This window comes from Eptatretus burgeri, chromosome 5 (genome assembly GCF_056783735.1).
Source record: "Eptatretus burgeri isolate ZD-2024b chromosome 5, Ebu_testis_v1, whole genome shotgun sequence".
Taxonomy (NCBI): Eukaryota; Metazoa; Chordata; class Myxini; order Myxiniformes; family Myxinidae; genus Eptatretus; species Eptatretus burgeri.
In genome coordinates, this window is record NC_140965.1 from 74426771 (window position 1) to 74439474 (window position 12704).

The 12704-nt window shown below is 41.7% G+C and overlaps 1 protein-coding gene across 4 annotated transcripts in view; it reads right to left on the reverse strand.

Annotated features, from left to right (window-relative positions):
- XPR1 (xenotropic and polytropic retrovirus receptor 1) overlaps nt 1-12704 on the reverse strand; it is a 183880-nt gene that overhangs the window by 38054 nt on the left and 133122 nt on the right. For all 4 annotated transcript variants that reach the window (XM_085882431.1, XM_085882429.1, XM_085882428.1 and 1 more), the window contains 4 exons: nt 12649-12704; nt 12417-12566; nt 10448-10531; nt 2298-2379 (listed from right to left, as the gene is read on the reverse strand). The exon at nt 12649-12704 is cut by the window's right edge and continues 165 nt beyond it. In XM_085882431.1, coding sequence (XP_085738557.1) covers nt 2298-2379; nt 10448-10531; nt 12417-12566; nt 12649-12704 — 372 coding nt within the window. The remainder of the gene's footprint in view (nt 1-2297; nt 2380-10447; nt 10532-12416; nt 12567-12648) is intronic.

A 12704-nucleotide genomic window follows, 5' to 3' on the forward strand; every position in this document is an offset into this window, starting at 1 on the left:
CAACCCAGCTCAGCATGACCTGATTTATGCAGGATGGTGCATCCCCGCATACAGCTGGTGACACCATCACTTTCCTGCAACAGCTCTTCAGAAACCACCTCGTTGCCCTGGGTATCATTCATGACTGGGCACCCCATAGCCCAGACATGGACTATTGGTTCTGGGGGGGGGGGCTGCCAAGGACTCTGTCTATGCCAACCACCCTGCCACACTGGATGATCTGAAGCAGGAGATGTCAGACTAGCTCCAGGCAGTGCCACGTGAGACTGACAGGAAAGTTGGACAGAACTTTGTAGTCAGGATCAATGCCTGTCTGAATCGCAGAGGGGCACACATCAAGAACGTCAATTACAAGGATTTTGCGTAAATGCCAATTTCAGACCTTGGTCTCTCACCAACTCCAGCAGTGACTTACTGCAATAGCAATTAGTGACAGATTTCAAGAAATGGTTGGTTTCACATTCCTGAGGTTTCTGTTTCTTTGTAAATAAGCATTTAAAGTTGCATTACTCTTTTTAAAACACCCTGTATATATGAAAATAATTAGCATACATGTTATAATTAAATGGCCAAGTCACAAATTACTTAAATTCATGCCAATAACCTCAACAACACTTGTTTGTAGAAAGGTAAAAATTGGGTTACCAATATATTCTGTTTCACCAACCAATACAAGCGACATATCAAAAGTTTTACATATGACCTCACCATGGTTAACCAATTTAGATTTTAAAATTTCATTGTGCAGAGTCGCAAAACCAACTTTCCTTGGCGAGTTGGCAATAATATACAGGAGCTGTTTCCAGTTACAGTTGGGAAATGGACTGAGGCATTCTGCAAGCGAGTTTTTCGTGCAAGGATGTTCGTATGGTTATTTATTTATTTTTTTAAAAAAAGGGAAAACCTCCACAGGAGATTCATCAGCTTATGCTGAGTCTTTACGAAACAATTCCCATTCATATGAAACCATCCATGGGTGTGCAAACCTCATTCTGGCTTGTTGTGAGGATATTGAAGACATCACATGTAAAAGCAAACCATTGCAACTGACGCTCGAGGAACACTTTGATAAGGCCAAACAGCAGCATCGCCTCTGCTGATATTTTGCCTGCATTAGTGTTCTACATTCTGACCGAAAAAAGCAGCAGCACCGCCGACGACAACAGCAGCATCAACAACAATGGCCGCCGCAGACAATAACAGCAGCAACGGTCACTGACGACGACAACAGCAGCGCCACCGCCTCCAACAACAGCAGCAACAACGGCTGCCGCCGACAGCAGCAGCAACAACGCCGCTGCCAGCAGCAACGCTGCCGACAGCAGCAGCAACAACGCCGCCAACAGCAGCAACGCCGCCGACAACAGCAGCAACGCCGCCGACAACAGCAGCAACGCCACCAACAGCAGCAGCAACGCCGCCAACAGCAGCAGCAACGCCGCCAACAGCAGCAGCAACGCCGCCGACAGCAGCAGCAACAACGCCGACAGCAGCAGCAACGCCGCCGACAGCAGCAACAACGCCGCCGACAACATCAACAACGCCGCCGACAACAGCAACAACATCAACAACGCCGCCGACAACATCAACAACGCCGCCGACAACATCAACAACAGCAACAATGCCGCCAACAACAGCAACAACGCCGCAGACAACAGCAACAACGCCACCAACAGCAACAATGCCTCCACCAACAGCAACAACGCCGCCGACAACAGCAACAACGTCACCGACAACAGCAACAACGTCACCGACAACTGCTTCCTCTCACCTCTGCCTACCAAAATGATGAAGTATTGGAATCTATTTTCATTTATCAAAGAACATGCAAGCAGAGAGACTATTTGAACACAACCAAGTAAAACATCAATAAGCTCTCTCATCCATCTGTGCTCAGATTCTTAAAAAAAACAATTAATAACATCTTATGTACAAATTCAAGAAACCACTTGATCATCTTATCATAGGAGAATGGTGATATTTAAGGGACAAAAAGGGAATGATGGAGGTAAGCTCATGCAGAGGAAAAGCAAAACCAACAGAAACATGGGTCATACCCACCAATAAAACAATAATTATTGAAGAAAGTACAATGATGGTGACAAATTAACACCAGAATAGAAAAATCACAATGGATGACACCATCCACAACAGATTAAAAGAAGGAGAACAGATGACAGTGGACTAAGCAAGAAAAGAAGAAAGGGAATCACAGAAAAGCATAAAATAAAGCAAGGCAAAAAAGGAATTGTACAATGCAGAAAATAATACAAATATAAACATTCCCATGCTATTACCTGTAAGACATATCGTTGCAACTAATACGATGAACATCCCGCAGTAAAGTCCTACTCTGCAGGTGGTCCATGGAGGAGACGGCTGTACAAGGAGAGAGGAACAAAAGAGTTACGAGGTGAACTTTGAATCACAGACAGACAACACATTGCTGTTGAGGACAGACCTCTTATCATTCATGTGGTGTGTTGGAATCCCAGAATTCAATGAATATTCGTGTTATACTCTTGTACTTGCTGCAACCATTTTCCAAAACCTTTGCTCTCCAAAACAAATTCCCTAGCTTCTGGATAAACCTTGTAGCAAAACAAAACATGCCAGAAATGATTCATAATCCACAACGATCTTAAAACAATACCGTACTTACTTTTAAAATGAGAAAGCATCAGTTTGTCAATCTTTTTGTGGTATTATTTTTTATGGACATGTTTGAATTCATTACTCCCAATATTGAAGAGTTCAGAAAATAATGGCAAGCATATCATTATTACAAGAACAATAATTTCACACGATGGAAGAGTCTGAGATATTGGAATAGACATAACGAAGTGTCTAAATTATGGAGCAAAACTGTTGCTATTCGTCTCACTGCTATGGTAAACTTAAAAATTATAAAGATTGTTTTCAGACACTTCCACCCCTTCCCTCAAAAAAAAAAAAATCATGTAGGTAAGGGTGGGAATGGGGGTGGGGGGGGGGGAGGTCCACACCCCCTCTTTCCCATTTTCAGGCAGTAAGGGAAAACAAGTTTAAGAGTATTTGGAAGATGAAGAACACTGTGAAACAGATTCCAAAGAAAGATGCCATATAATACTAGATATACAGCTCTGGAAAAAAATAAGAGACCACTCCAAAAATTTTTTAAATCAGCATCTCTACATGTATGGCAGCCATTCCATTCCAGTGTCTGTTGAATTCCAACATAGGCACACCTCATTCGACTTAGTGAGGTACTGATTAGGTGATCACCTGAACCGAATCTTATTTAACAAGGAAAAGTATAAAAACCACTGCTGTGGTCATCACTATTCTCTTGCAATAGGACCAGCTGGATGACAAAAAGAGTGCTAGTAATACCTGAAAAGTAATTGGAATCAAAAAAATAACTATTGACCATGCAAAAAGAATAGAAAAGAAAAGTTTTGAGTGAGGAAAAGAAGGGTTCAATTCTCGCTTTACTGGCAGAGGGATATAGTGAGCGTCACGTTGCTTCCATCCTTAAAATTTCAAAGACGGTGGTTCATAAGAACAAGGTCAAGCAGCAGACATTGGGGACAACAAAGCTACAGACTGGCAGAGGGTGAAAACGACTTTCCACTGACCGGGATGACCGCCAACTCATTTGAATGTCACTCACCAACCGTAGGATGACATCAAGTGACCTACAAAAAGAATGGCAAACGGCAGCTGGGGTGAAGTGCACGGCGAGGACGGTTCGAAACAGGCTCCTAGGGGCAGGGCTGAAGTCGTGCAAAGCTAGAAAAAAGCCCTTCATCAATGAGAAGCAAAGAAGAGCCAGGCTGAGGTTTGCAAAAGACCATAAGGATTGGACCGTCGACTGGAGTGAGGTCATCTTCTCTTATGAGTCCAATTTTCAGCTTTGCCCAACACCTGGTTATCTAATGGTTAGACGGAGACCTGGAGAGGCCTACAAGCCACAGTGTCTCGCACCCACTGTGAAATTTGGTGGAGGATCTGTGATGATCTGGGGGTGCTTCAGCAAGGCTGGAATCGGGCAGATTTGTCTTTGTGAAGGACTCATGAATCAAGCCACGTACAAGGTTGTCCTGGAAGAACACTTGCTTCCTTCTGCTCTGACAATGTTCCCCAACTCTGAGGATTGGTTTTTCCAGCAGGACAATGTTGTTCTACAATGTTGTTGCCATGCAGCCAGGTCAATCAAGGTGTGGATGGAGGACCATCAGATCAAGACCCTGTCATGGCCAGCCCAATCTCCAGACCTGAACCCCATTGAAAACCTCTGGAATGTGATCAAGAGGAAGATGGATGGTCACAAGCCATCAAACAAAGCCGAGCTGCTTGAATTTTTGCACCAGGAGTGGCATAAAGTCACCCAACAGCAATGTGAAAGACTGGTGGAGAGCATGCCAAGACGCATGAAAGCTGTGATTGAAAATCAGGGTTATTCCACAAAATATTGATTTCTGAACTCTTCCTAAGTTAAAACATTAGTATTGTGTTGTTTAAAAATGAATATGAACTTGTTTTGTTTGTATTATTTGAGGTCTGAAAACACTGAATCTTTGTTGTTATTTTTTTGACCAGTTGTCATTTTCTGCAAATAAATGCTGTAAATGACAATATTTTTATTCAGAATTTGGGAGAAATGTCAGTAGTTTATAGAATAAAACAAAAATGTTAATTTTACTCAAACACATACCTATAAATAGTAAAACCAGAAAAACTGATAATTTTGCAGTGGTCTCTTAATTTTTTCCAGAGCTGTATGTGACAACAAAGCGATTGCCAAGCGTAAGCCTCCCGTGAGGCTTACCCTTGGCCGGCAATACAATGATGGCCATAATTTGTTCAGACTACCATATGACCTTGACCTTCAACATTTAAGGAGAGCCTGTATATTAATAAAATTCGTCTCCATTTACAATCTATACGAAAGAACGTTAGTGTGTGTGTGTGTCTCCTCTGTAAATCCAAAACCATGAAACCTAGCAGCCTGAAACTTTGCATGCAAACCAAGGGAACTCGAAGGAAGTGCATGAGTGAAAATTGGGTGTTTGGGGAAATTAAAACACCCCTTTTGAAGATAATTAATGGCCTTATTTAATTATATCCTTTATCAGGCGCATCTTCGGCCACCTCGCTCTCTATGGGGTCTTAAGAAGTATTCTGGGTTACCACGCTGGGGTCTGAAGGTGCCATGCTTTTTGGCCTGCTCAACCATAACTCGACTTGGAACAGGCCACAACGATTTCTCAACGATAAAGTTTTGTTTATTCACTTTCCTCACTGATATTATGGATTGCCTGCTTGTCATAGCTAGGAATTGTCCGATACATTGCAATGCTTATAGACACCCGGAGACGCCAGCGTTCATGGCTTTATTTCATTTCTGCACATGCCGTAACCTTGAGAATCTCTTAAACTAAAACTAATTACAAAATTTAAGCTACAGAATTGAACTTGGCAGCAGTTCTGACTGATAAAAAAAGAAGTGTTCGTTTCTCCAATTCTGACATATTTGACATTTTGGCCTCTTCGGGGAGTGTATGTTTAATGTGACGGTTCGGTGATTGCTAATCGCGTGCCAAGCAAGCCGTTTAAGTGCTTTGTTGGAGTGCTTGCTTGAGTGCGTAAACCACATGGCGAGCACTCTCCAAGCTGCTTGGTTGTTTGTTTGTTTTGGTAAAAGTACCTGTGCTTTCAATCTAACATAGATTAGACGTACGTTTCCGCCTTTGTTGGGTCCAGCGGTGAAGGGCGGTGGGCACCTCGAGAGGAGTGACGCATGCGGACCGCATCGTGAGTAACAAAGCCAATGGAAATCAGATTATTTTCACCAAAATTACCACAGGAACTGCTTTAAGGAGGCGGGTACCGTGCATACTGATGGGTTTGAGCAAAGCTCACTAATAATATTTATTCGACAGAATAGATTTTTCGGGGTTCCTCATCGTGAGCAACACTCGACACAAAGCCAATGGAAATCTGATGCAAGAAAACCCAGGCAGTGTGTAATCAGCAGAGGCCTACAAGGTCTGATGTCTTAGGCCCACACAATTTTTTTAGGGAGGCGTGTACCATGTGTGCTGACAAGCTTGATTAAACCTTACTAATAACTTTTATTCGACGTATGATGAGCAGATTTTTTGGGGTCCCTTATTGGGAGCGGCACTTGACCCCAAAAAAGCCAATGGAAATTCAACATAACAAACCTGGGCAGTGTATAATCAGCAAAGGCTTACAAGCCTGTCTTCGGGCCAGCAGAAAACCAAGATGGCAGTCATATTATTTTGTCTGGATACGATGGTGGGTGGAGTCAAGCGACAAATGTGGGTGGGATCCATCCTCACACAAGCTATCGATCCACACACAAGAATCTCTGTCCAAAAGCTGTCTGACCAATGAGTGCACACCTCAAAAAACAAACAAACAAAAAAAAACCCGACCACAACAAGAACGACAACACCACTACTAGAGGTCTTGTAGACCTACAACATATCACGGGTTAAAACATATTAGAAAGCCAAGTGGTCTTTGAGATTCTGCATTGGCAAAATTAAGCGATGACTAAAAATAATAACAATAATAATAACTAGCATCCGTTGAAGACAAAGTCTTCGATATCCCCCGTCATAGTAAATGAGGACAAGTAGCAAAAGGCACCAGTTCAATTTATTCTTGATGTGTGTACCAAATTTCATAAAGAAATAGTTAATAGTTTTGCAACTATGCTCTGGAAACAAAGGTTAACCTCAATTATTTATTAATACCCAACTTGTTTCCATGGAAAGGGACAAAAAAAATTTTGGGGGAAATCTCTAAGTATCAAAAGGCACCAGTTCACCACTTGCTTGATATGTGTACCAAATTTCGCAAATATATCTTGAGGGGATTTGTAGTGAAGCTCCGGAAACGAAATGTGACGGACGGACGTACAGAACCCATTTCTATATCCCCCGCCAACTTCGTTGGTTGGCAGGGGATAATAACAAATATATATTTTTTTTAAAACAAGAAACTAGAAGGGCACTCTGTCTGCCAGATATGCCTCCGCCCACATCATTACCTCACTATAAATGTACAAAGTTCAATTTAAATCCCTGAACCCAAATTCAAAATATGAAATAATTCTGGCTGCCAGACCATGCATCCGATCAGGTTAAAATTTAAAACATATATTCCCCATGACGATGAGATCATAACTGACGTTTCACGCTGATTTATGAAGCGGTTCAAGAGAGAATTTTTTTTTTAAGATCTTCAGTCAATCCAATATGGCTGCCAGACCATGTGAACTACGACTGATTCGTGAACTCCCTGGTATCCCCAAGGCTTGGGGAACACGTGGGTGAAGTTTCCCCTCGATCTGTCAAGCCGTTCTAAAAAAGTAGATTTTAAAGGTTTATTCTTCAAAAAATCATAGCTGTCAAACCATGTAACCAATGATGTCATAGGTGGAGAATGTTTTGTTCCTCATGGGTAGGCAATCATACCTGTAAAGCTTTGCCTTGATGTGGTTTATTTTATTATTATTATTTTTTCCCCAAGAGACACAACTAATAATAATTTAAGGGTTAATTTCACGACTGCGATTCTATCATGTTGAACTCTGAAGTGTTGGTTGGATGAGACAATGATTAAAATCACTCAGTTAAACCACAATAATTGACATGATTATACTCCCATTTTAGACAAAAACAAGGACAGAAAACAAAGAGACTGCACTTGAATCTCCTCACCGAGGTGGGCATTCCATGTTTCAAATTAATATTTTAATAAAGGCCCGGTCACACCTTGACGTTTTAGCCAGCGATGGCAACGTATTAAAATGTATGTAAAACGCTGGCTTACGTTGAACTTTTGATGTTTTTTTTTTAAAGATTCGGATGTATTCATAGCGACTTGGTCTTATGTATAACGCATTGGTAACGGACACAGAACGTTTCGTTGTGTTATAGATAACTTATACCAACGAATGCTGAACCTGTTGTCGGCCTACACAACCAAAGCCCAACGATAGTCTAACTTAGGCATAGCGCGTTGCACGCATCGCCGACGATGTCGTGACGTAGCCTATTAAATGGCTGACGCACAACGATTCGAATCATAACTGCCGTAGAAATGGAAGTGTCAACATCGCGGTCACACCTTGGCGATCTTGCCAGCGTATGCCAACCTAAGAAAAATGTGTCTAAAACGTTGGGGGCACGTCAAATACGGTATGAGTAAGTTTGGTATACGTGAGTAGAACGCTAAAGTACGCTATCATATGTCGTAGTAAGTAGAGTACGTCAAGAAATTTTAAACATGTTCAAAATTTTACGACGTACTCGGCGTATGACACACGTTCCGCATGCGATGGGGATAAGTTTTACACACGATATGCGGACGCTTACACACGTCCACAAAGGCTACTTATAAGCTACTCATAAGTCGAAACACGTCGCGGTAATGTCTTTTTTACGCGAAACTTATTTCTAACTTATGTTTGACGTGCTTTGAACCAATTCTTTACGTAGTCCCAACACACATCGACGTATGTAGACGTATTCCAATGACGTCTTCCGGTCGACAAAAAAAAAAATTAACGTGTTTCTAGGTTACAACTGCCATATAAAGACGTGTTCCCAGCGGTTTTGGGAATTGGTATATAAAAATGGTGTTCATAAAAGGGGAACCCAACAGTGTTTGAGTCCTTTTTGAGTCGATGTCCATGTCAGCAGTATCAGTAACAGTATCAGTATCAGTATCAGTATTAGTATTAGTATTAGTAGTAGTTTGTTCATGTTGGCAGTAGTAGGTGAGTGTGAGGGGGAGGGTGTGGGTTATGATGGATCGTCCTTGCGTTTAACGATTTAACGATTTAAATGATAAACTGAACGATTTAAATGGCTGCATCTCCACTATTGAAAGTAGACGCTTGCGCTCAACAATTGGATTTTTTTTACACTCAACGACTTTTAAACGGTACCACTCAGCCATTTTCATTGTTTACAATGAACGATTTAAATTGCTGTCACTCGCCTTTGTTTTTTGACGCTGGGGTTTTGAAATTTGAAGCGTTTCTTCTGAATGTGTTAAAACGCTCAAACTCGGCTATTTTAAATAGACGCTGCCGATGGACAATTGGAATCATAGCCAAGCTAGACATCGAAGTGTGAACATCCTTGTCATGCCGAAGAAAAGTTTGAAGAATGCTGCAAATAAGTGTCCTGGCCGTGGCCGTGGACGCTGATGCAAGGACGATCCATTATACCGACGTCTTTCAGCCTATGAGTAACTTAAAAGTAACGTCTGTCGATGTGTGGCAACGATCGCGTAACGTGCCAACAACACGTTAATCATAGGTTAGAAATAAGTTTCGGGTACGCTAAACATTACCTCGGCGTGTCTCCACTTATGATTAACTTACAAGTAGCATGTGTTGACGTCTGTCAACGATTGCAGACCGTGCATACAACTTGTGGCCAGCGTAGCGGAACGTGTGAGTCATACGCCGGCATACGTCGTGAAATTTCAAGCATTAAAAAAATTTGAGGACAACCAAAAAGTACAACGTTTAAAGCCAACGTACAACGACGTATGGCAGTGTTTTTCAGCGTGCTCTCAATGTTATCAAAACTTACCCATAACGTATTCAACGTGTGCCAGCGTTTTAGAAAAAAAATTCAAAAATCGGCATACGTTGGCTAAAACGTCAAGGTGTGACCGGGCCTTAAGAGATTGAACCAAAATGCATGCCACAAAAACGGACCTGAGTTTTACAGATAAGCTTTAAGACTAGATTAATGGCAAAGTTTCAATAACGATGTAAACAAACAAACAAAAAAAAAACATGAATGTTATTGTTTGTTTTTTTATAGAAAATAAAATGCATCACCATTAATGATCAAGCAATACAGGGTGATCAAACATAATCCAGTAAAAGGATAACTCAAAGAAAAGGAGTAGTTCGGTATCGGCTGTGTGTGAACAGGTGATATCAAATAAAAAAGTGGCAGGAGTAAAAGAAAGCAGAAATTGATGCTTTAACATAGCTACAGCGAATGTTAGATAATTTGGTTTTGTGTAACAAAAAGGCACCATGGGCCACAACCTACTTGCCTTGGGTGCAAATTAAGAAGACATGACATGTCAAGATTTGGGGATGTTGTTTGGAAATGGCAGGGAAATGAGTCCTGCCATTTTACACAAGTGAGAACCACAAGATGGCACTTTTGCTCCACCAATCCAAATGGTTGGCTTTCCAGTGAACGTCTGAAAGCATTTGACTCGGGTCCAAGAAAATAAGGAGTGAAGAGCACAGCATAACATCTGTATCATTCAAGAACGTATTGAGTTTGCAGGTATACAAATGGACAGGGGCATAAAGAGTAGTCAAAGCAACCCAAAATGTAGGGCTGAGCAAACCTATACACAGATGGACAAAAGATGAGGATGCAGCAATTACCTGTGCTGCCCCAAGTGGGGGTACACGAAGTCTCTTCATGGCTTTCTGCCTCTCTCCACCTTCAAGTTCATTGGTAAAAGTTGCCTGTGATATTGTAAACATCCACAACTGCTGTATTAGAACAGAAAATAACCAAATATTTGCACTGTACAATTGCATGTAAAGTGTTTTGCTGGGTCATAGGGCAGAGATACATTCGCTATACTCATCTTTTACCAAAAATAAATGTGTGTGTGTGTGTTCCATATGAGAGTTTCAGAATGTGAAATGGAGTCTCCCCAGGTCTCAAAGTAGCCACCTCCATTTTGGTAAGGGAGGGGAGGAGGAGGGGGGGTGGGTGGGTCACGATTCATGGACCAAGTTGTGGGTTATACACATCATAACCCACAACTTCCAAGTGAAAAAAAAAATTCAACTAATTTTTAAAAATTAATGAAAAATACAAAACTAGAATATCTTGGTTGGATAAATATCCACCCCCCCCCCTTTTATAACAACAATTGTAAATTAGCTCAGGTGTAACCAATCACCTTTAAAATCATACACCAAGTTAATTTGGCCTCCACCTGTGTTAAATTGCAGTGGGTCTGATGATTTTAGAATAAAATCAGCTGTTGCTGTAGGTTTCCTTTGCTGGGTAGTGCATTTCACAGCAAAGACTAAACCATGAGCACCAACAAGCTTTCATTAGACCTCTGGGATAAAGTTGTGGAAAGACACAGATCAGGGGATGGGGATAAAAATATTTCAAAGGCCTTGACTATCCATTGGAGAACAGTCAAGAAAATCATTAGCATAAAAGGTGTATTGTACACCAACACCCTGCCTATATCAGGCCATCCCTCCAAACTAGACGACCAAGTAAGGAGACTGATTAGAGAGGCCACCAAGAGGCCAAGGACAACTTTGAAAGAGCTCCAGGCCTTTATAGCAAAGACTGGTCACTGTGTGCATGTAACAACATCCCAAGCAGTCCACAAGTCTGGCCTGTATGGCAGGGTGGCAAGAAGGAAGCCATTACTCAAAAAAGCCCCCCTTGAGTCCCGTTTGAGGTGTGCAAAAAACTACTCCGGAGATTGTGAAGCCATGAAGAGAAAAGATTTGTGGTGTGACAAAACCAAGATGGGACTTTTTGGCCTAAATGCAAAATCTTACGTTTGGCACAAACCCAAAACAGCACATCACCCAAAGAACACCATCCCAACTGTGAAGCATGGTGGTGGCAGCATCATGTTATGGGGCATTTGTCAGGATAGAAAGGAAAATTGATGGAGCAAAATACAGAAAAATCCAAGAGGAAAACCTACTGCCCTCTGCAGGAATGCTGAAATTGGGACGGAAGTTCACCTTTCAGCATGACAACTACCCGAAGCACAAAGCCAAAGCTACACTGGTGTGGCTAAGGAACAAAAATATAAATGTCCTTGAGTGGCCCAGAGCCCTGACCTAAATCCAATCAAAAAAAGCAGCATGACTTGAAGATCGCTGTCCATTAACGCTCTCCATGCAACTTCACTGAGCTTGATCATTTTTGTACAGAAGAATGGGTAATATTGCCCAATCAAGGTGTGCAAAGTTGGTAAAGACCTAACCCAACAGACTCACAGCTGAAATTTATGTCAAAGGTGCTTCCACCAAGTATTAACTCAGGGGGGGGGGGTGGACACTTAACCAACCAAGATATTCTAGCTTTGTATTTTTAGTTCATTTTCTGAAATTTGTAGAATTTGTTTTTCCACTTGGAAGTTGTGGGTTACGATGTGTAAATAAAGGTGGAAAATGTCTGATTTAATGAAATTTAATGCCAGGCTATAAGGTAACAAAAGGTGAAAATTTTGAAAGGGGGTGTAAACTTTCTGTAGGCACTGTAAGAGTACATGGAAGGAGCACACAAACAACAACCGCAGCCACAACGGTGGATGCAGCAGCAGCAACAACTACTACTACTACTACTAATGATAAATTTCACCTCAGTCTCAATAATGAGTTGGTCGATTTTCTTGTTTGTATAGAAAGGAGCAGTCTCCACGTGGGCCACCCTCCAGTCAGCCCCTCTTGTTGTCTCAAGGATCTTGTCATGTTTCTTTAAAATTTTTCTAAATCCAGTAAAGTTGAGGTTCTGGTTGGGAGATCAAGGATCTAACTAAGCATTTTGTTGACCACCAAAAACCAAAATCAATGTCTCCAAGGGCTGGATATACCTGGTAGTTTTGCAGCAGAATGAGGCTGAGGTAGAATTCACTGAAGGCAAGCTTCA